The following is a 23,750-nucleotide window of genomic DNA, read 5'->3' as shown; positions in this document are numbered from 1 at the left end:
AAATAAAAAAAAGCCAAAGAAAAGAAAGTAATCAGCTCACAACAAAAGGAATGCTCTCATAAAAAAATTACAGAATAGAACGATTAGCTTTAGTGATGCGCAAATTATCAATGATGTGATATTATCCAATGTCATAAAACTGATTTCAATCGCAGATGCTATATTAAGTTAATATAAAGTCGAAACCCATCTACGCTTATAGGCGCATAAATTGGTTGTGTAAAACGGTCTGCTATGCTACTACTATTTGGCTGTTATTTAACGATTCTTATAAAAAAGGGGGAAGCTTACGGACAGCATGGCGGGACAGCCTGGCAGGACAGCCTGGAAGGACAGCCTGAAAGTGTATTACGTCATCTAGTCACGTGCTTGGGCAAATGTCATATTGGCGGGACAGCCTGGACAGCCTGGACAGTCTCGACAGCCTGGAAATATGTTACTAAACTTACTTCACGTATTTAGGCAAATGTTCATTTTTTTGAGGCAGTCAGATTTTTGATATATGTTTAATGATTCAAAAAATAAAATAAAAAAGCATTGAAAATAAAGATAAAAAATAAATAAATAATGGGGGTACTCAGCCAGGTTGATCGCTCAAATTCTTGTGTGAATTTTAGCCAATGATGTCAATTTGTAGTTGAGGACACCAAAAGGCAAAAGATCAAATTTCGATCAAATTTCGATCAAATTTTGACCAAAATTTTAATGACATTCATATGCCAAGATTATACGTCATTTAATAAAAGATTATGCAAAAAAAATTGCTATATAATCTAGGAAACATACAATTGACATCTTTCTTCACACCTGCACCTTTATTTTGCTTCACACCTTATTACGAAAAAAAAAACATGTCTAACTCTAACAGCGAAATATCTTTATCCACTGAAGATAACCATGCTATCAAAAACGAATATAAGACATGGTACAAACATGATGGTGGTAAAGATGGTCTGACTTCTATGGAGAGACTTCAGCAATTCATGTTGATGAACGGCGGAGAAAACCTCAATATGTATCTTGGCGGTGACAAGGAAGGACGAACGTTCAAGTCGTCAAAGATTACAATACTGAATAAATGCAACCAGTATTTTCAGGAGCAAGGGGTTTATCGAACTACAGCCCAAATAAAGTCGAAGCTCAACAATCTTTTGACAAAACAATATGGAGAAGTCTATCGTGTTTGGAAGAATAGTATTAAAAATAATTCTAACGACGAAGGCTCTACCAGTGAAAAAGAAGGCTTAGAGTGTAAGTTGATACTATCTATATAACACCAATTCTAGATCTCTTTGTTTTAATGTAATTTGTATAACAATAGCTGAATTGAATCAAATCTGCCCTGCTTTCTTTCAGATGGAAAAGGTTATGAGCAATAGAAAGACTGGTTCTCCAGCGGTTTGTGATACCACAAAGCCAATGGAATGGATACATGACGAGGACGGCGAGCAAAGCAATGGCGATGATGACAACACGGACGAAGAATCAGCTGAAAACAGTCATAGCAGCAACAATGAGGAATATGACAGCCAAAATGATAACATGTCTGTACTCTGCTCCCCTCCTCCTAAGTCAAGCTCTTCTAGAAAACGCAGAAGAGTAGACGTCGAATATAAAGAGTTGGCAGAAGAGGTGACGAGACAACTTAATGAGTCTTCTGTGTCCCTAGAGGCAAAAATAGAACGGCTTTATAGGGAAAAGCTAGAAGTTCTTAAGGACGATCTTCACATTAAGCGAGAATGCGAATTTATACACAGAAAATTCGAAAACATGATGAAAACAGTTGCAGAATTGGCCAAAGTGCAAAACTGGTCAGATGAAAAAGTGCAAGAGCAAACTGACGACGTTTACAATAAAACGTATGGTAGTTAAAGACTATCAATTTAATAATGACAGCAACTATCATAGAATACCTGTTATACATCATTTCTACTTTTGAGATAATTTATTTCTTTAATTTTTACTTTTTTTAAGAAGGTTCCCATCTCCGTTTTTTATGAGTATCTCTTCTTTGATACGGATACGTTTGAGCTTAGCATTCTCATCTGACAATGACATTTCTGGATAGTCATCTACAGTGCCAGTCACACCTTCTCTGCTGATCCTTTCGATCTCTTCTTTTTCTCTTTTCTCCCATGAAATCTTCATCGTCATTGTCATCATGTCATTTGTCTGGTCGATCAAAAAGTTATGGAGAATGACACAAACTCTGATCCAAGAATTGACCATGTTCATGTCTTTTCGACTTCTTATCTTAATTGGGAGTCGCTTCAAAGAGCAGAATCTTGCTTTGAGGATCCCAAATGCATGCTCAATTTTTATCCTCATCATTGCTATGTATGAATTGAACGCTTTGTCCGCATCACACAATTCCTTGTTTTTTGGCTTCTTTATGACAGGGACAACGTACATCTTGGGAATGTAACTAGCATTGGCTAAAACATACTGGTCACCAGAGAAGAAGTTATTGGGATCGCTACCCATGGTCGATTCTTCAAACACCCTGGCATTGTTCATGCTTCCAAAGTATCTACAAGAGAGATAACAAATTTTCTTTTGATGGTCGCATACCCCAAGAGTGTTTACACAGTATGTGCGCTTACGACCAAAGAATTCTGGCTTTTTCCACGACGGTGTATGCTGCAAGTTAAACAGACACCCATCCAAAAACCCAACAAGATCAGGAAATCCGAATGGTTTCTCATTGCTTGGGATTATCGTTGCTGTCTTCTCGAGTTCTGACGGCCAAAAAACGTACATGTTTTCCATTGATAGCATTACCTTGAAGAAACGAACTGTGAAGTTTAAGACACTGCCCTCTAATAAGTTTAAAATAATTAGTTCAATGGATTAATTATATGTTTATATAGATTAACCGAAGTCAGTTTACTAAAAGACGCTTACCTCCAACACCAGATCTTCGTGCAAGCCTGCTATAGGATACAGCATTCCCGTCTGAGCCTAGTCTCTCTAAGACCAAAGCTAATTGAAGTTTTACATCAGTCTGCTTATGTCCTTTCGGTGACTTATATAAAGAATGGTCTTTGATTATCTCGTACAGCTTATTAAACGAGCTTTTGGACATTCTGATTTCTTCTTTGAACCCATCTGCATCTAGGTCTTTGAGGAAAGCAAGTTTTTCTTCCTTTGATTTAAGCTTTGGCAATGTATTGCCACCCTTGTGTAAGTATCTGTTAACTTGAAGGTTCTGCTCAAGATCCTCCACAACAGCTATCTTCTCCAACTCTGCATCAACTTCCTCTTCAAGGACTTCTGAAATATTTTTCAACAGCTCATCTGCGCTTGTTGATAAAGATTGTACCAGACTTTTTTTTCCTTCGCTACAAATTTTCTGATTTTACGCGATTTCTTTAAGGCAGCAACTGTTTGTTGCTTTGCACTGTATTTTGGCATGTTATACGGAGTGAAAGAAGTGTTACATGACTTTGTTAACAGTAAATTCTATGATTTATTAAGGAGAAAGATAAAAACAGTATCGTATTGCATATAAAAAAGTAAGGATTCAGCCAATCAGAGAGCCATACGTTTTTCGATCAAAATTTGATCGAAATTTGATCGAAATTTGATCTTTCAAAAAGACGATCAAATTTTAATCGTCGCTATTACAATTTTAGTCCAATAATATCGCGTTCTAAATTTAAAATTTGAGCGATCAACCTGGCTGAGTACCCCCCAATAATATGAATAATAATAATAAAACTTGATAAGAGAATAAAGAGATAAAGAGATAAAGAGATAAATATAAAAACAAGGAAATGAAATAAAAAAGAAAAAGAAAATAAAAAGATCTACAAAATAAGATAAATATTAATATTATTGAATGGAATTCCGTTATGAAATCCATACCTTGGTAGTTAATACAGAATGGAAAAGTCCTCTAGGTTATGTTTTTTTACTATGGCTTTGTGAAATGGGTTTATCTGCAGCCAATTGAAGTTTCCAGTTGGTTTACGTTTTGCGAGGAGAAAGTGGTTGATGTCTAGAATAAGTATAATGGGTTCGAATTTGTCTGGTGTGGTGGTGAATGGTACAAATAGACAGTCGCCGGTTTCTCTTGGAGTATTCCAATATACGGCTACGGTTCTGTTATATGCATTTGCTACGAGTTGTGGATGGTCAATTGTACCAAACCAATGCTGTTGAGGGAGGGGCAAGCGTTTATCTTGTAGACTGATGATTAATGGGTTTGTGGATGCAGGCATATGGCCGTGCTCCATTCTTCCTTGGTAATAAGTGTGTTGATATTTTAAATAGTTTTCTAACATTTTGTCTTTCACTTCAGGCCATCGCTTCTGGTTCTGATATACTTCCGTTGCTATTGCTCTATAGCCACAATTGCCATCTGCTTCTGGAGAGAATTTCTGAGATATTTGGTGTGGGGCGATTGTAAGATTAGTCAGAAGTGTATGGTCACATGGTGAACCTAGGTTAATAATTCTTTTAATGCTTTCTGTTGTTTTTCTAAAGATAATTCATGTCTAGAAAATCGAAAAAAGTCGAATGAGTTAAATCTGAACAATATGTTATAATAAAGACTTACTTTTTTTGTTTTTTTTTCAGTTTTAGTTTTTTTTTGTTGTTTCTTCTTTTTCTGCTTCAAGACAGTGCTCTAGGGCAATCATTTTTCTTTTTGTATTTTTAGGTCTGTCTTTGATGGCTTCCACTACTGTTAGACCATTAAGGTTCTCAAGTTTCTGCTTGGAGTCTAGCTCTATTATTTTGTCGATGTATTCTTTGAAATGTATTTGCTGTTGTTTGCTTTGGGCGTTGGTAAGTATTTGAGTAACCCGTTCAAGCTTATATGCGAGTTGGGGTGTTATTGTGGTGATTTTAGTGATGTTTTTAGGTACAGGTAGTGCATTGTGAATAATTGAGTGGTCTGTACATAATTATATATAAAAAGAGAAAATAGTTTAATAATATATATGTATAGATATATATATATATATATATACATTACCTTCTCCTTCTAAGTAGTTTATTCTCCATTGTCTGGGAATGCAAGAAATTGGGATTTTTTTATACTGCGCAAGTTGATGGTAGCAGGGCAAGAGATAGTTGTAGTTAATGAGGCATTCGCACTCTTTTGTGAGTTTTTCAGGTATAATTGATTTGGCAAGTTCAAGTTTGATGTGGTCCATTGCAAAACGACAAATTTTGTGGTGAATATCATTCAGCCTGAAAGAATTGATTTTATCAAACACAACGGTAGTGCTCTCTCCAAGACACTCCATTGTCAATCTGCGCTTTCGATCATCAAACTGTAAAATTTACAAAAACATTTCAATTAGTTATTGTTATCATAAAGTTTAATCAATTGATATTTAAGATAACAAAGCATAGACGTACCAACGCTTCATACCACTTGACAACTTTCATGGTAACTGTCTTCAGTTTACCAGAAGAAGTTCCAAGGGCATACTTCAGAGAAGCATGTGAACTTTTTGCACGGTTGGAAGTGCGATTTCCAAAGTGAGGATGCTTAAAAACATAGGTGTTTACCCAGTTCTCTTTGTCATGCATTTTTCTGATAATATATATAAAAAATAATGTCATTATTTATTGTTAACAAACTGTTTCCAGCAAATATAATAGCACTTTGCATACCTCTCAAGGAAAGCTTTTGCACTTTTTCCTTGATCTTTACAATTGTCTTTTGCAAGCCTGAGATATGTATCAATCTCTTTTTTCTCTTCTTCGGAAGTGGTGAACTTCAACGCAATTTGGTCAAGATGACTGGCTAACTCATCCAAGAAGCCTCTCTTGTTCCCATTCTCGTCTTCCTTCATCATTGGCAATAGCTGCTTCTTAAAATTATCCTTAATGTGCTTATAGCACAGCAGCTGTTTACACTCAGGGAAAGCATTTGTAATTGCATTCCTCAATGCTTTCTCATTGTCAGTGATAAACACACTTGGAAGTAGAGGTGTTGCAGTTGTTGTGTAGCTGCTGCTGCTATCATTAACATCTGGCCAGACAGAATTGTGCAGACAGCAAAGTACCCATAGATAGTTATCTATCTTTTTGTGATCTACCCAGGCTCCAGCAATTGGGAAAGTCTTCAAAGTCATATGGGGGGTTCCACTTACATTGCTGGTATCAACAATGTTGACATATGTCATTCGGTAACTATTTGTCTTGTATGTAGCATCTATTACAATGGTTTCTGGCATTCTTCTTGCTTTGTCAAAGGCATCCTTATAGATGAAAAACAACATGTTGATTTTGTTTTCCTTATTATCACCAATACTGTACCGGACATAAAAGTCCAATTCTTACAATACAGTAATGAAACTAAACATTTCTCTTCCTTCTTCTGACTTTCTGAATTGTTGTTTGATATTTTTGATATCTTGACAGATAACATTGGTGTACTCACTTCTCTTCAAGTTATTGAAGATGGTGGATACATCATCATTTTCCTCAAAGTGTTGGACAAAAAGAATCATAGCTTCAGGTTCAAGCTTTCAATGCATAGCATATGCTCTGCAGTCTTCTACAATCTGATGATTGTGTTTTGCCTCACAGGAGTGGACTACAATCTTTTCTTCTTTCTTTTTTGAGGCATACACAAAACAAGAACAGCCACTCTTTTGGGTATCCTTTACTTGTTGTCTCTCCCACCCAGAAATAGGGGTTTCTTGGTTGACAAAGACTTCTGGAACATTTTTTTCAGTCTTTCTAGTGTCTCTATATTTCTTATAGTGCTTACAGATTATTCTTATACAGGTGCTTGAGGAAGAATAAGTAGTGAATACAATATTATGCTTAGTACCATATGCTTTTGTAGCTTCACAAATAGCTACAGTTGAAGAGAATTCTCTTCCAACAAGAAATATCGAGTTGAACTCGGTCAGGGCAGCATTATACTTCTTTGAAGAAGTCTCACTAACAATGACATGGTCATTGGTGTTGTTGATGTTGCTCATCTTAGAATGTCAAAAAAATTATGCGCTGATGTTGTAGTAAAAAAAGGGCAGTGATTTTATTGGCAAACTAAAGAACACTTTATATAGTCCCCCCTCCCTCCCCTTCGCCCAAAAAAATGAACATTTCACTGTAGAAAAAAATCTGCAAGTACTTGCAAAAAAAATTGCACATTTGCAAAAATTGTGTAACTTTGTAAAAATTATATTGACTATCACACCCAAAGATTTTTTTTGTAAACCTTAAGATTGTTTTTGGAATAACGCACTATTCTATAAATAGTAGTCAAGTTGGCCAACAAACCTTCCTTATATAGAATACACAGCAGCCGTGAGGACTCCCTAACCCCCTCCCCCCATTTTGTGAAATGGCCAAAAAATGTTCCTTATTTGTAAAATCTGTATTATGTAAAATCTGGTCTGAAAAGTTTTGAAATTTTTATTTGAGAAATAAATTGAGAAACAAAAAAGCGCAAAAAAGTACAGAACTAAAAATTAGAGCAAAAATACCCTTGCAATACCAAATAATAATGTAAACAATATAAAAAACTATGTAATAGCCCAAAAATTATAGTAGTAACAACTGTTTACTACGATGGGAACGAAGGCAGAAAAGAAACAGCAACAGATAGAGAATATCAAAAATTATAGAAATGAAGACAAAGATTAATATTAATAATAAAATGGGACATGTTCAAACATTGAAATCTTATCTCTTGAAAGCAATAAAGAATAGATTCTACTATGACTTACCTAAAGCAAAAAGAAACATAAAGTTAATAATAGAAAAACAAACTTAAGCTATTAAGATAAAGATATTTACCTTTGCTAAAGAACACAATGGAGCCACTCAAAATGACCGTAATCTAGAAAACAAAAGTATTAATAAAGGCTTTATAAGCCTATAAATGTACTCTGTTAAGAAAAATACCTTGTTTCAAAGTAAAAGGGCTTCTAATAACAGAGTAGATACTGTTGTAAATAAGTATTGACTACTGCTGTAATTGAGAATAAGTCTGAAGGAAATAATATAAGGCCTCAGCTATTCCAGTCAAAGGTGTATACCAATTACTTTATTATTTAACACACAGGTTTAGCATGCATGATAGTGATTATATTTCATATGATGATATCACCATAATATGGAATACATCAGTGGATTATTATAAGCATAATTATAACTCATAAACACATTTACTTTCGATGTTAATACTTCATTGGGACTACACACATTTATATAATTAATCATACATTAATTATCTCAAGATCACGTTGCTCTGATTAAGGCTCAGATAGGATCGATTACCTGACCCCAGTCATATAATTTTCCCAATCCAAAATAACATAAATAGCAGTAGTAGTTCAGTGTAGAAACCTGGTCAAACTTTGATACAAAATCTTTTCTCAATAAACAAAACCTACACAAGTTCTCCCAAATCTTTGTTCCTAATCTCAAATCTTCAATTCTTCCTCTTAAAAACTTCTTCAACTTCAACCACCACAACAGATACATATTATATTTATTAGTACTTACTTGAACTAAAAATGAAAAGAAAGAAAAAAGAAATAAAAGAAATATACTAATCCTTCAGTTAAAATGTCAAGTGCATGACGTCAGTTGGGATTTTTTTTGGGGACTTAGAAGTTTTTTTCTTAGTTTTTATTAACTTAGTATTTTTTCTACAATACAACAAATTTTACAATGAGTGGGAATAATCACAGTCTTTACAAATATTTTTGTAGGTATTAGTCTGTTACAGTGCAAAGTACTAAGAAATTGATATTACAATACAGATGAGAGGGAAAAAAACCATAAAATAAGAAACTAGAAAGCTTATTCCAAGAAAAGTCTTATCACCATGAATATCTTGGCTGCTGGCCTTTGCAAGTACAAAAGTCTTTGGTCAATTCTGAATATCCTAAGCCAATAAAATCTCTCATTTTTCTTTTTTTGCATTTGCTCTGTCGCAAAATATATTTTTTTTCTTTTTCTCTGTCACAAAACTTCTTTTTTTATTTGTTTCTGTTGCAAAAGGGTTTCTTCTCTTTTGCTCAGTCGAATATAAAATATTTTTGCGCAAAATCTATCTAAAATAGTCTAAGACCCTTTTTTCTTCTGCTTTTCTTATTTTTATTTATTTATTTACAAGTTATCAGCCAATTGAAATAGCTATTTTTGTTTGAGTAACTGTCTGAAACTCAAAACTTCTACGTATTTTTTTATTTTTGAGCTTGAACCTTATTACAGCCAATAAGCACCCTTAATTCAAAATTTAGCTAAAAAAATTATCATAAACAGGTCAAAAGTCTTTGGGTGTGATACGTAATTTAGGACTTGCTAAACCTATTTAGACACATTGAGACTGATGTTAAAATGAAAGCTTGATCACAGAATATTCAAGATAATATATTAGGAAATGAAAAACGTATAAGTTATATTATTGGCTTGCTAAAACTATCGAGTGCGGAATATCATTTCTGTCCTTTTTTCAAAAATAAAATATCTTTATAAGGCACACTCTGAGGTACAACCACCCCTAAACCAAATCACAGTGGGATTCTCAAAGATGAAAAATGATTTAGCAAAAATTCATGATTACAATTGCGAAATTCAACTATTGTACTAGGGCTTAGATTTTTTTTACAAAAATAAACATTGTGCTTTTTAATTCTACACTAACTTTTTGTTTATTTTTTTAATCATTATAAAAGTAATGATACTTTCTGACTTTGCTGCATACTAAATACTATTGTTACAGGCCAATACTGCTACATAGATATAAATATCAGTGAAAAGGTATTATTAATGTTAAAAGATTTTAATTACTAATTACTAATGAAAATTCATTTCGATTATAAGTAGGCTTGCATCATCTAGACTATCAAAGTTATACATACTCAAAATAAAAGAATTATTAGTATAAAAAACATAAAATACAAGACTTTGCATTTCTTCATGTTTATTCAATATCAAAGGTATGTCATGTGGTGATCCAGACACTTGGATGTTAGATTTATCACATATAAGAACATATTCATATTGGGATAGCGTAGTAGCTATCACCATGACAGTATAAAATATACATAAACAATTAAGTAATTAGCCCAATAATTATTACAGTTAGTACTGTAGATAATATCTTAAAGATTGTTAAGATAATTATATCATACTGCCGGATAAACTGTGTCAGAGTGATATGGAGCTAAATTAGTAAGAAGTCCTAAAGCTCTAGTGTAAAAGAGAAAAGAATAGCTAAGAGCTAAAGAAGTACGATTTATGACTTGATGTCATAATTATAACACTGACACTAATTAAGCAGTAAATACACTCTAATAACCAAATATAGTAAAGGAAGAAAGCCTTAAGAAACTAAGACGTAATGACAAGAGCAGATTGTGTTTTCTTATAAAAAGGGACACTTTTTAGTTATAAATAAAGGAGCTTATATACAGTCTCAAAGTATTTCTATATGTCTCTATTATCAAATATTTTATTTTTCTATTGTTTTGTACCTGAAATACCACATGTCACTTAAAGTAAATTAAATCAAATCACAAATACTAAAGTTCTTTTTTCTTTTTTCTTTTTTCTTTTTTCTTTTTCTTTATGTATAGATTAAAAGTATATCAGTTACTGCTACCATTTCTCTGCCTATTTTATATAGTCCCTTTCAATTAGCTAGCAATATTTATATAAGTCATTTAAGTACTTAGACGCGTATTAGGCTCTTTATTCCTAATATTTTCAACTTGAGAAAATAAAAATAAATAAAACTTTTCAACTATAATTTCAGCAGAATTCTATTTTTTAATTGAGTTTTTTTTTATGAATTTGAGTATCTGTAACTTCCTAATAAGAGCATTGACCCCCAAAAGTATAAAAAACTATTGTAATACAAAAAGAATATTCTCTAAAGCTATTGGTTAAAATAGGGTTTAAATCATAACAATATACACTTCTTATTTACTGAGATAGGTAACACTACAGTGGTCCCTCAATAATTTCACACCCCTTTAATTTCATGCTTCGATAATTTCAAGGCTCTGAAGACCCAACTCGAAAAATAGGGTTTAACTTTCACGAATTTTTTTGGCCATGAATCCTTAAAGAAAAAAAAACAGCCAATCAGACGAGAGCAATATAGTTAAATTTTGATTTAATTTTTTTTAATTCGGACTTTTTATGATTTTGTAATTGACATCAATGTCAAGTGCGTTAAGTTTTTATGCCAAACACTAGGTTATCAAGTTGTCATCTAGCTTAATTTTTTTAAAATATTTTTTTTCATTTTTTTTTCCAAAAATAAAATAAAACTATATGTGCTATATTTTGATTAAGTTTCATTTATTAATTGTTTAGTAAAGATTATTCACTTGAAAAATATAAATATAATTCTAATTTGTTTGTTATAAAAGTTTTTATTATAGATTTTATTATTTCTATCTGTTCTTACTATTTATTGTTATTTGTAATTGTTACTATTTACAAACATATTACGAAATCAAGCTTTGACTGTACTTGGCTGCTGACTTTTTTTTCTATTTTTATATGAATAAAAATATATTTCTTATAGAAAATTGTTTTTATTTTATTTGAAAAAGAATAAATTTTAAAAAGACTTGAATAAGCTGGTTACTTTAGTTTGCTTTGAGTTCGCGGTTTTCTGGAACTTGTTTCTAAGGCCTTCAACCTTACTGACAAAGTCTCTGTCAATATCTTCATCTTCCAAGATATCCAAAAGCATGCAAACACACTCAAACTTTTCCGAAGCCAAATAAGTTCTCTTGAAAGGAACTGCTGATTCCACTTCAACAATTTCTTCATTGCTGTTGTTGTTAGCTGCATTGTCATCTGCGGCATACTCTTCCATGACAATGTCAGCAATCTCATTCTCATTGATCACTCTATGAGTGCATTGTCTTTCATAGAGCAGATCTGATTCACTGGTTGGACAATCTTCAAGAGACAGAAGACTTGATCTGACAATCTTGTCTAGGGTTTGGAAGAAACTCTCAACCAGAACCTTTTCAGCCAGACTTTGCTGAATCATAGTCTGGTTTACATCTATAAATTATATTTAGAATATTAAGAAAGTGGAATTGAAAGATTATAGTACTATTATAACCAATAAATTATTTTACTAATACCTTCACTATCTTTGTCTTCAATGAAGTGAAAGATTGTTGCATTCCAGCAGTTCTCAATAGTCTTTGCTGAGACAGATTCCCAAGCCTCTCTTATCTATTTCATGGCCCACAATTGATCAATTTCAAAGATTTTATTAATGGCCCAAATCTTATCTTGTTGGTCATTTTGAATCATGCCAATATACTGATATGCCTTGGCATACTGTTTACATTTGAAATAAGCCTTAAAAGCCCGAATGATACCACCATCGAATGGCTGAAAGTGGGACGTGGTATTTGGAGGCAGAAAAAGAAGCTCAACATTTGTAGGCACATAATCTACTATATGGCCAGAGAAATTATTGAGGATCAAAAGCACTTTGCAGTTTTGCGCTTTCATTGAACGATCAAAGCAACAGAGAAAAACAAGGAAGATTGATCGTGTCATCCAGGCATTACTGTTGTAATGATACATAGAAAATCCATGATCTACTGCCTCTTGTTTTTTGTTGTTTTTGTTAAAACAGTTTGGTCTTCTTGCATGACCAATCATCAATATGTCAGACCACTTGTCTGTTCCATTGGCATTGCACAAAAGGCCTACTGTAAGCTGCTTCATATTTTCCTTCCAACCAGAAAATTTCTGGTGGGAAATTGTTGTTCTTGATGGGGCGGCATAGAAAAGTGCTGTTTCATCAAAGTTATAGATGTCACAAGCACTATAAGCCTCTATCTTCTCTTTGATAGCAGCCTTGTCAATCTGAAGTGACTTTATGTCTGTTGAACCAGTCTCACCATGAATTTGATTCATCTTGATACAATGACGCTTTCCAAACTTCTCTATCCAGCCTTGAGAAGCATTAAAATCTTTAATGCCTATTCTTTCAGCAAAGATAGTAGCTTTAGTCTTAATCAATTCCCAAGTGATGGGAATCTGATTATTTTCAGCAATGTTGATCCAAAAGATCACTGCTTCTTCGATTTGCTATAGTTATGTGACAATATAATAAGGTTAATTTTATTTTTTATATAGAGCAAAAATGCATAATATTGAGATATATTACATACAGGCCATTTTCCCTTTCTAACACCCTTTCTGTTCTTTATGTCGGCTTGCATTATCAAGTCCTGGTCTCCTCTCTTCAAAATCTTTGAGATTTTAGAAGCATCAGAAGCTTTATGAAAGCCAAAGGTCTCCTTTGCCCACTCAACCAATTGAGGGTTACTCATAGATGGCTTTTTCTTTTTCATATCACAAATCTCAAGATGATTTGCAATATTAAGCAAAACGTTTTTTTTTGCTCATATTTATTGTTTAGTTCTAGATTTGATAGATTTCATTAAAGTATCAAAAAAATTGAAAATGATATTAGATAAACATTATATAATAAGCTAAAAGCATACCAAGAAGCTGTTATTATTTGATTGAATAAGAATTTGAAACAATAATTGGTTACGAGACAGGGGGGGGTGGAAAACAGCAATGCAGCCAGGGGTTATATTTAACTAGAATGAATTTAAATAGAGGATTGAAGCATATCGAATCATTACTTGATATATTTTTCTCTATTAAAGAAGATTGTAAACTCCGCCAATAATAGCGGGAAATATATACTCCGAACTTATTAATTTCACTCTTTGATAATTTCAAGGCACCTGGCCTTCCCTAGGCCTTGAAATTATTGAGAGACCATTGTATTCAACTATAAATGTATATATACATCAGGAATCAAACAACAGAAAAACCATTTTATATAAAACATTACCTCATCACTACGCCAATCAGGACGAGATACAACAACAGAAATATTGGTTTCTGTCTCATCACCAGACATTGCATCTCTGTAAAAAACGACATTATAATCCTGATTAAACTTTTCAATGATGGCATCCTTATGCTTTGTGTACATTCTTTTTCTCCTTTTATTAAGCTACGATATATATAATATTTTAAGTATACTTGTCAAAATTGAATTATTATAAATAGAAATGCTTACAGCAGTCTTTCTATTTCCTTTTCTGTTTGAAATAGAGTTTGTCTGTCTGTCTTCTTCAGTAAGCTTACTAGCAGCCAAGCAATTGTAATAGCTGTTTACAATTATACCACATAGCTCTTTTAGTGGTACCATGGCTGCTACAGGTTGACGACAAATGTAAAGCATCAAATCACTTGCAAGATTCTTGTTAAACTCGTCAGACAAACCAACATTGACATCCCAAGTTGGTTTATCATCATTCTCTCTGATCAACTCCAAATCATCTGTCTTAAGATTAATATCTCTTAACTGCCTCTGAATAATACTCTATTAAAGGTATATTAATATTAGATTTAAAGGGAGATTGTTTTTATAATTTTAGTATTTGAGCTTACTGAGATCTTTGGGTGACTTGAGCTGCTTATGATGTCCTGAGGATCCATATCAGAATCCAGAACGGCTTGCATGCCAGTCGATTGAGCATTCACCTGGCATTGTATTGTTCAAATAGTCAGTCTATTGGAAAACAATATAGTTTGTGTTTAATTACCTTTCAATTCACTAACATTGGAACTAATGGCTGTCATTTTGTCATCGAGTGTAGTGAGAAGACTGACTACATCATTAAACTAGAGACGTTTGTGGACTCAGATTTGTAGAGTTGCACAGAATATTAGCTAAAAAAAGGCTTTTTTTGAAACTCAAATTTTCAACTTGTATTGCCATATTTAGCTTATTTCTGTTACATAAAATTGTAGAACATTCATTTTAACTAAACGTACAAGCTGTCATTATCAGTTGTGACTTGATATTCAGTAACAAAAACATTACTGTTACTTGAAAGGGCAGTACCTTTCCCTTTTTCTTTAACAAAATCTTAAAATGTCTCGTTTTGATCCTATTATTGAACTAACGAATCATTACATAAATCACAGCTCTCGGCGTATTGCTGAAGAACAAGAGTGAGGATGGGTATCTGTTCCTGAACAGCAAGAGAAACATGCAGATGTTTACGAAGATCAAGAGCCCACCAATGAAGAAATTCAAGTAGCACTTGCTCAATATGCCCGAGATCGTGAGCAGGAAGGGGAGCACATAGCTGTCTCCTTGCATTGTCAAGGTTGCTTAGACCCAAGCACCTTGTCTGATGAAGATTCTAAACTTTTGTTTAGATTCACGCAGCCTGAGATATAATTAAATCATTGCTTTCAAGAAAAAAGTACTAATTTAATATATTTATAAAACCAGATATGCTCCTTGGCCACTCTTCTTGAAATGGGAGACATTGTCTACTTTTGAGAAGGCACTTCAAGTGAATTTTCTCTGCCAATGACACTGGCTCTGATGATTGTGCTTCGCAGAATGGTTTTCCCTGCTTGCTTAGTAGATTTATCTCTGCTCTTTGGAAAGGGAAAGTCTACTTTCAGTGTCATCTTCAATGAAATGATAGAGAAGATTTATATTAAGTTCTCTTCAGCCTTGAAGTTTGACTACTGTCAATTCCAGGAATCAAACCTGATGCGCTTCAGCCAAGCCATTAGAGAAAGATGTAAATAACACTTGCAAAATATAATATTAGTTTAATAGTACTTACGTTTTATATATTATTTGGATAAAAGCACTGGCAATGTACTGTGTTGGGTTTATTGATGGAACCTTCAACAAGATAGCAAGGCCCATTGTTGATCAAAAGGGGGCATATAATGACCATTACGTGAGTGAAAGATTGAATATATAGATCTGACACATGTCTTTACTCAATTTATATACTCTTTATAGCGAGGACATGGTTTGAAGTACCAAGCAGTAGTAACACCCAATGGTATTACTTCATCCATTATGGGGTCAGACACTGGTAGGAATCATGGCGTGCACATGTACTGCAAAAGTCAGTTGGATGCCATGATGTGCGTAGCATTTGACTTTACAAGCATAAATGGTCCATGCTATTACTTGCATGGTGATCTGGCATATACCACATCAGACCATATGATGATTCCTTTCAGAAGACATAAGTATTGTACAGTTATCTATCTTGATGGTAAAGTCTTATGGTTTGCATATTGTCTGTTTTAGAAACGGCTGATGAGCAAGAACTTGCTATCAACAAAAGTATGTCTGCTGTGCGAATTTCCGTGGAGCACAAGTTTGCTTATGTCGGGAGTCTGTGGGCTTTCTTAAAGTACTCACAGACCCAAAGAAGTGGTCAGTCCCCAGTGGGACTATATTATATTGTTGGAACGTTCTTGAAGAACCTCCATGTCTGTTATAATGAAGGAAACCAGACAAGCAAAAAGTACAGTGTTGTTCCTCCTACACCAGAGCAGTACATTTATAGATTATTAAACCAATAATATTTTTTTACTCCAAACTATCTGTAATGTGAAGAAATTTGATGACTATTATTACATGTTTTACATATATATATTTTTATTGTTTTTTAAGACCTTAAAGCAGGTATCTCTGCATATTGTACTCAAAACAAGCCTGTCTCTCCTCTAGCAGAGCCTGTCTCTGCTCCAGTGTTCTCTGCCTTGTCTCGATAGCTAGAAATCCTCTTTCAACATTCTTCTCCAACCTGCGCATTGAGGTAAGTACCTCACCATCACTTATTCCAGCCACCATACTGGACAATTCATCCCGAAAGGACTTCAACATTTCTCTGGCATCAGAAAAGTCGGCTGTTGATTGATGGACTAGATGTCCAGAAGAACTGCCCTCTACTTTATTTGTCAATTTCTTTTGTTCAACAACTCTCAATGGATTGTTGGACTTCAATAAAGTTGCTCTCTCCACGACTTTATCTGCAGCTGCCTGCTTCTGGACTTCTTCCTCAGAAGCCAATTGCTTTTTCATGGCCTTACCCCGATCTCCTTCAGCCTCCTTTAAAAACTTATAGTATTAAACACATTGATATTCAACGAATATACCTAATACAACGTGAAGATTACCAATTCAACAAGCTGAAAGAGAAGCTGATCGAGATCAGAGTAGCTCTCGTTTGACCCTGTCATTTTTTTTTCTTGGGCCTGTCTTGCTTTGAACTACTTGACCAGATTCTTGTGTCTCTGCTTGAGTGTTGAGACACCAATTTCGTTGCCTTTACCTCCGGCATCATTGACCTTTTTGAGGATTTCATCCCAGGCAGCACCCTGTTGTAAATGAGTATTGACTACTGCTGTAATTGAGAATAAGTCTGAAGGAAATAATATAAGGCCTCAGCTATTCCAGTCAAAGGTGTCTACCAATTACTTTATTATTTAACACACAGGTTTAGTATGCATGATAGTGATTATATTTCATATGATGATATCACCATAATATGGGATACATCAGTGGATTATTATAAGCATAATTATAACTCATAAACACATTTACTTTCGATGTTAATATTTCATTGGGACTACACACATTTATATAATTAATCATACATTAATTATCTCAAGATCACGTTGCTCTGATTAAGGCTCAGATAGGATCGATTACCTGACCCCAGTCATATAATTTTCCCGATCCAAAATAATATAAAAAGCAGTAGTAGTTCAGTGTAGAAACCTCGTCAAACTTTGATACAAAATCTTTTCTCAATAAACAAAACCTACACAAGTTCTCACAAATCTTTGTTTCTAATCTCAAATCTTCAATTCTTCCTCTTAAAAACTTCTTCAACTTCAACCACCACAACACACCCAATTGCCCATAACCAGCATATGAGGGGTGTTGGTGGATCAACAATTCCACAAGGAGTCTGTCTCTTCCAGCAATCAGATTTATCTTGTGATTAAATCTGATGGGAGCGTCTGCAGTGAAAGTATTCATATGTGCGTTCATGTTTAAAACCAAGTAAAGGAAAAGTGGTAAAAACACATATCATGATAGTAGGATGTTTATAAAATTAAAATTAAAAGTGACTTTTTTAGTGTTATAATTATCAGCTTGCCGTTAGTTTAGAGCAGAAAATAAATGAATATGAGAGGTTACCAATTTGAATAAGGTTTGGTAGAGTAGTGTCTCTATATAGATGTGTATGTAACATCGGGTTTCCTTTCTAAGGCAATGAGCTCGTGCAAAAAGTTGAAAATCTGAGTCTACAAACATCTCTACTCTGACACTGGAATTGACATATTCTCTGGTCTAAGAGCAATCATTGGATTTGACGATCCTATACAGTCAGTGTTGACTGCGTTGATTAATGGCCTAGATGTTGATTCATTGGTATGTGCGTTCTGGTTGATGTTAGTTCTTGGAGCCATTATCTGTATTTTTATATAATAAAATGATAAGTTTCTGGTATATATTGCTTGATATTTCTACTTTAATAAATTTTTAAGAGAGTACTTTACACGTAAAGAATTATAGAGTAATTGAGTGATTAAACAATTATGTTAATGATTAAGCGAGCAAGTTGAGCAAGTGTATGAGTGTGTAAATACTTCTTTATTTAACTAATCGAGGAGATCGAAATATATTATTTTGAAAAAAATTGAGCTAGAAAACAACTTCTTTAGGTATATAGTAAGTAACAATTGTTTTATAAAACATATAAAGCTATAATTAGTAGACAATTTTTTTTCAAAGTAAGAGAAACAGTCTAATAACTTTTTCAGGGTCTACGGCTTTTTCAAACACTGTTTTTTATTTTCTCACCTTTTTCTGTTTTTCTTTACTTTTTACCAATAATAATAAAAATAACACTCTTTTAACCCTAATATGTTTTATTTTAGGCATCCTTAATATATACATATGATGCAGATGTCTTTCATTATACAAGAGATATTTTATCATTAAATATATCATTTTTTACAAACTATAGATTACTTTAAATAGTCATTACATATATTTCTCTGATATAACCTGTGCAGAAAAAAAACACAAAAACATATTGGTGGCATGTACGTATATATCTATATCAACATCTTCTTCCCAGTATTAAAAACAATATCTAACATCTACTTTAAATATAGCTTACCCTTGCTTTACATATGGTCAGTAAAAACAAATCATTTAAAGAATATAAGGGTACATGTTATTCATTTTATTATTGTGTTGTTTTTATTTTGTTTTGTTTTTTATATCAGCATTCTCACTCTCCTTTTCTATAGTTGAAATGGTTCTTCACATTCTTATATGACCAGTACTCAAGGACAAGACATGTTCCTTTAGTAAATATGTATGTATATGTTTTATATTCCTTTCTTTGTAATATGTACTTGAATGACACATCGGCTCGTAGCTTTTGATAATATAAATCTGTGTTTTATTCCATTATTAACAAATTATTCTAACAGTATGTAAGTATCTTTCTACTCCCTTTAATCAAATAGCTTCAGTAAGCATATATACTCACTATCTGAGTTTATTAATTCAAAAAATTCTGAAACAAAATTTATAAGTACAATATAACAGATTAGTGTATTTAATAGTAATACTATATAGAATCCTTACTATTGCCAAAAAAAGGCTTTTTTTATCCAAAATAAAAACAAATAAAAAACCATTTTTCAAAACAAAACAATATCCAATTGAGAGACTCGTGCTTAGCATTTGCACCTATGAGAATTTTTTCTTCGATTCATTTAGCCAATAAACATTAAAGAAGTGCCCTGTTATTACTCCTGTTATTACAAAAACAAGGCCTACATCAAATTACAGATGTAATCAGTGGTAGATAATACATTGTTCTGCATTTGGAATAGTCTATATAATTGATCTCCGAGAACAGTTGATACACAGACATTATATCTAAAATCCCGGTTTTTATTTTTGAAATAATATAATATTCAATTATTTTTGACACTTTATTCAATAACTTGTCAACTATGATTTCCTTAATATTTACGAGTAATTCATTTTTATGTGACAAAATATCCCGATAATCAAGACCTATTATTATAATAGCTCCCAATGATTTTTGCAGTGGCAGAGAGTAGTCGAGGTAAATAAATATAGTGTAATTGATTAATATTCAGCAAAAATTCTGATCATTTTTTCTACTCTATTTATTTTTCTATTTAGCTGCTGCTTCAAGACCAAGAGTTGAAGCTGCCTGGGATTTTGTTGTGCCCACACAACTATTGTCAATTGACCTCTCATTCACAGAACAATATACTGCAGAGAGCGACAGATGTAATTTTTAAAATTATATATAAATTGTCACAATTATTAATTATTTTTTAATATTTTTATTATAGATCTAACTGCCGCTTTTGAGGCTTTGCAAGTTTCTGATGTTGAGAGAGTCTTGGATTTGACTACCACCACTGTCACTGCCACTGCCACTGTTATTTCCCACTGTTCCAGCTGTAATGGAATTGGTCACCAATGGAGTAACAGCTTGCAGTGCCCTAACAATCAAAGAAACCACAATTTTGTCCCCGGCCAGTTAACTACCACTCACAACATGGCCCGGCATACTACCGCCTCTGCAATGGTACCCGCCTTATATGCAATGGCTCTGGCAGATATGTCATCAAGGCTACCATTGTAACTGGATCAAGTGCTGGAAAGTTGGTGCTTATCCCCAGAATCAAGCTGAACCCAACTGGATCGACCATGTCCATTGAGTTCAAACAATGTCTATTTCCAGTCCGCCTTGCCTTTGCTATGACTATCAACAAGTTCCAAGGCCAGATCCTTGACAAAGTTGGTCTGTACCTTCCCGACCATGTCTTTGGTCATGGGCAGTTGTATGTCACTCTCTCAGGTCCGAACTCCAAACTCAGTAAAAATCATGGTTGATATGGACAGTATTTCTACCAAAGCAACCAGCAATGTCTATGTAAACAATGTTGTTTATAATGAAATGCTTTCTAGAAATTAACTAATCTGTTCCATATCATATGCTTTCTGCCCTATGTCTTTATCCAAATATGGCAATCTTTTTCTATATGCTTTATTTTTATTTTTATATTTTTTGTATTCATGTTATTTCTGCTTATACTTATCTTTATCTTTATGTTTTTTTTTCTTTTTTTCAAATATTTTAATAATTTATTTTTTAAAATTGTCAATACCAATTGTGTGTATAACAAAGTATAAAGTTTTTTTTTCTTTTTGAAAACATCAAAATATAAACCCCCAAAAAAATATGGCTTCAAGATATATTCCTTACTATTACTTTATTTTTATTACTACAATAAATCTTTATAATAACAAAATTCAAATAAACTCAGACGAACAGTTTTTTCTTTCTTTTCATAGTATGGTTATTTCTTCTCAATGCAGTTCTGCTAGGCATGCCGGTCTATCTCGTTTAATATTAAAGATGTCAAGTTTTATTCGGATTAATTTTTTATGGAATGTGTGAATAAAATGGAAACATAACTGCTATTACTTTTTTTAAAACCAAGACTTTTTTTTTTTAAAAGAAATACACCTCTCTTCTTGTTCACTTAACAATTTTATTTTAATTTAAATTGCGTAACAGCCTGTAAAACATATAGAGAATGAAAAAAAAAACATAAGGTATATATAGAATAAAAAAAAAGGCATATAGAGAAATAAAAAATAGAAAGCATAGAGTATATAAGAAATAAAAAAAACATAGGGTATATAGAAAAGAAAAATAATAATATAGAATACATGGGACGTATAGAAAGCATAAAAAACATAAGGTATATAGAGCATATAAAAAATGAAAAATAAAAAAAGTTATAAAATAGAAAGGTTGCCCTTTGTAATACGCATATTATTGCTGAAAACATAATAAGGTGCAATTACGTAGAACTGATTTCCATTTGGTGGGTATTGTGTAAGGCCAAATTGATGACAAATATCATTGACACTTATTACTGCATATGTGGGTTGTGTTTGGCGACCTGTTGAGCTGTTTTGTGACTGCTGTTTGACAATTGGTACGGATGAGTCGTGGGCAGCCACGTCATGTTCCTTCATTACTTCAACAAAAGCAAAGAAATAAAGAGAGCCAAGTGAATTGTCATGCTGAAAGAAGAATACCACTGCACCAACGAGCCAGCTGTAAACAATTATGTTACGGTTACTAAAGTAAATAAATAAATATAATGTAAGCAACTTTTGATTTTATATTGAAAAATGATATACTTCCTTTCTGTAAGGACAGGTAAACATTACGTAATGATTACTGTGGCTACTTTCATTTCTTCTTTGTCAATACATGCAAGATGAATATACGGTTGAATTCATTCATAAACGACTAGCAGCAACAATGGTAGAATCACCAATATCAGAAATCATCAAACCCAAAGTTCATGGATAGTATCTAGTTAAGACATCCTTTGCACTAGGGCCGCTTACACCTTCCACCAAATCATTGTTCAAATAAGCAAATCTATGAAATGGCTCTCACAACTGCACACCACTAGGATTATTAGGAAGATCCATATAACTTTCTCTACCATACGGCTTGGGCTGAATAAGATCAATTTCGTTCTGGATACTGATGGCCGTGTTGACATAGTTATGCAATGTAAATCGCTCCACAAGAAAACTGGCATTATGGTTGCCCTTGCACTTAGACTTGATTAACTTGGAAAAGACATCAATTACTCTTTCCATTGATCGAGTGGAGTAGCATCGAAGTGGACCTAGTTGCTTGACAATGAATGATATATGCACAAGATAGTGCTGTACTGGTCTGAAGACACTACGAGATATAGTCTTGTTCTGGACTTGTTGCAATAGATAGCGGTGCCAGTGTTTAAAATGTCTATTGTTGTTGTTATTATTATTTTAAAAAAAAGGTTGTGATTAGTTTTGTATATAGCGATATAGTGTTAGAGGCATTATGATTTACACATCCATCTCATCCAGCAACTCAGAAGTCAGCATCCATTGCAATGCTAGTGCACAACCTTTGACAAGTTAAAACACTGCAGTTTGCACAGCCCTGTTTGATAAGAATGGGACAACAAGAGTGGGAACAATGTACAGAAGAAAGGCAATCTGATTTACTGCATGAGTGTCATCAATCTTGGAGAAGACATTATCAAAACTGCCGTGGAATAATACTGGTATATATGGTCTTGAACTTGTGATACAGTTGCCAAATGTCACAGGACTAGTTCTTGGTATGAAAAATGGGTATTCTGTGGTGGAGAGGGTATCATCTGGATGGGTATAAAAATATTTTGTCTCCTTGGTAAGGGACACAGTGATCAAGTCGTAAATGTGCTTTCTGATTCCTCTTGCAACTAAATGAAGTTCATCCAGTGCAAAGAAAGAAGATCTGGAGAAGGCTGACAGCTCACTAAAGATGCTTGGCTGATATATATTTTTTATCTATTATAAGCAATTATTTAGTACAAGAAAAAATCTAATTAAACTGTTATATACTTGCAGGATTGCTGGTTTTGAAGTCTTCCAAAGGTCATAAAGGAGCAGAACTATCTTCAAAGTACATTCCGTGCCATCTATTGTCTGGTGGTTTTCCCTTTGTTTCGCAGATTTGGCAACCAAACAAACTGGCATGTGAGCCAATATGCGCCATGTCATCCACAGCTGGGATGTCATCAGAAGCAAGCAACAAGTGGATCTTGGCACAGCAAACCTCAACTCCATTTGTTGTATCCAACATAATTGTAGATTTAAATTAAAAGTACAGACACTCAATAAATACGTACATTGAGTTACCAACAACTAGTAACGATACTAAAAGATATACCTTCCCTTATACAAGGAAATTACGTAAAGAACATACTAAGACAAATACTAAGACTCTAGT

At 33.4% G+C, this 23,750-nt stretch overlaps 9 protein-coding genes across 9 annotated transcripts; 3 read left to right on the top strand and 6 right to left on the bottom strand.

Moving 5' to 3' along the window:
- Positions 1-851: 851 nt before the first annotated feature.
- On the top strand, positions 852-1,872 carry PHYBLDRAFT_142444 (hypothetical protein; the record flags this gene model as incomplete). The annotated part of the gene is made up of 2 exons (XM_018430818.1): positions 852-1,251; positions 1,322-1,872. 2 exons carry the CDS (start codon positions 852-854, stop codon positions 1,870-1,872), a joined length of 951 nt encoding a protein of 316 aa, XP_018294976.1.
- A 2,711-nt stretch (positions 1,873-4,583) lies between these two features.
- PHYBLDRAFT_165428 (hypothetical protein) lies at positions 4,584-6,950 on the bottom strand (the record flags this gene model as incomplete). Its single annotated transcript, XM_018435240.1, has 4 exons — positions 4,584-4,900; positions 4,982-5,282; positions 5,371-5,548; positions 6,892-6,950. The coding sequence occupies 4 exons, from the start codon at positions 6,948-6,950 to the stop codon at positions 4,584-4,586; spliced, it is 855 nt and encodes a 284-aa protein (XP_018294975.1).
- A 739-nt stretch (positions 6,951-7,689) lies between these two features.
- Positions 7,690-8,888, bottom strand: PHYBLDRAFT_165427 (hypothetical protein; the record flags this gene model as incomplete). The annotated part of the gene is made up of 6 exons (XM_018435239.1): positions 7,690-7,700; positions 7,771-7,813; positions 8,254-8,436; positions 8,482-8,486; positions 8,649-8,716; positions 8,806-8,888. 6 exons carry the CDS (start codon positions 8,886-8,888, stop codon positions 7,690-7,692), a joined length of 393 nt encoding a protein of 130 aa, XP_018294974.1.
- Positions 8,889-12,189: 3,301 nt separating this feature from the next.
- PHYBLDRAFT_108964 (Homeodomain-like DNA binding domain-containing transcription factor) lies at positions 12,190-12,930 on the bottom strand (the record flags this gene model as incomplete). Its single annotated transcript, XM_018428083.1, has 1 exon — positions 12,190-12,930. A coding segment is annotated over one exon (741 nt), but the record flags the coding sequence as incomplete, so codon positions are not given.
- Positions 12,931-13,753: 823 nt separating this feature from the next.
- PHYBLDRAFT_142440 (hypothetical protein) lies at positions 13,754-15,336 on the bottom strand (the record flags this gene model as incomplete). Its single annotated transcript, XM_018430817.1, has 7 exons — positions 13,754-13,777; positions 13,841-14,005; positions 14,072-14,377; positions 14,446-14,538; positions 14,617-14,666; positions 14,975-15,206; positions 15,316-15,336. 7 exons carry the CDS (start codon positions 15,334-15,336, stop codon positions 13,754-13,756), a joined length of 891 nt encoding a protein of 296 aa, XP_018294972.1.
- Positions 15,337-15,379: 43 nt separating this feature from the next.
- On the top strand, positions 15,380-16,404 carry PHYBLDRAFT_142439 (hypothetical protein; the record flags this gene model as incomplete). The annotated part of the gene is made up of 4 exons (XM_018430816.1): positions 15,380-15,599; positions 15,670-15,764; positions 15,830-16,091; positions 16,127-16,404. The coding sequence occupies 4 exons, from the start codon at positions 15,380-15,382 to the stop codon at positions 16,402-16,404; spliced, it is 855 nt and encodes a 284-aa protein (XP_018294971.1).
- Positions 16,405-16,498: 94 nt separating this feature from the next.
- PHYBLDRAFT_62885 (hypothetical protein) lies at positions 16,499-17,881 on the bottom strand (the record flags this gene model as incomplete). The annotated part of the gene is made up of 3 exons (XM_018441028.1): positions 16,499-16,942; positions 17,104-17,202; positions 17,537-17,881. The coding sequence occupies 3 exons, from the start codon at positions 17,879-17,881 to the stop codon at positions 16,499-16,501; spliced, it is 888 nt and encodes a 295-aa protein (XP_018294970.1).
- A 2,073-nt stretch (positions 17,882-19,954) lies between these two features.
- On the top strand, positions 19,955-20,788 carry PHYBLDRAFT_62886 (hypothetical protein; the record flags this gene model as incomplete). Its single annotated transcript, XM_018441029.1, has 4 exons — positions 19,955-19,985; positions 20,066-20,176; positions 20,242-20,376; positions 20,433-20,788. 4 exons carry the CDS (start codon positions 19,955-19,957, stop codon positions 20,786-20,788), a joined length of 633 nt encoding a protein of 210 aa, XP_018294969.1.
- A 912-nt stretch (positions 20,789-21,700) lies between these two features.
- PHYBLDRAFT_142435 (hypothetical protein) lies at positions 21,701-23,603 on the bottom strand (the record flags this gene model as incomplete). The annotated part of the gene is made up of 4 exons (XM_018430815.1): positions 21,701-22,049; positions 22,377-22,736; positions 22,899-23,276; positions 23,428-23,603. 4 exons carry the CDS (start codon positions 23,601-23,603, stop codon positions 21,701-21,703), a joined length of 1,263 nt encoding a protein of 420 aa, XP_018294968.1.
- Positions 23,604-23,750: the final 147 nt, after the last annotated feature.

The sequence above is a fragment of the Phycomyces blakesleeanus genome, assembly GCF_001638985.1.
Source record: "Phycomyces blakesleeanus NRRL 1555(-) unplaced genomic scaffold PHYBLscaffold_5, whole genome shotgun sequence".
Taxonomy (NCBI): Eukaryota; Fungi; Mucoromycota; class Mucoromycetes; order Mucorales; family Phycomycetaceae; genus Phycomyces; species Phycomyces blakesleeanus.
The sequence above is the reverse complement of the archived record's forward strand: the minus strand, read 5'-3'. Positions and strand labels throughout refer to the sequence as shown.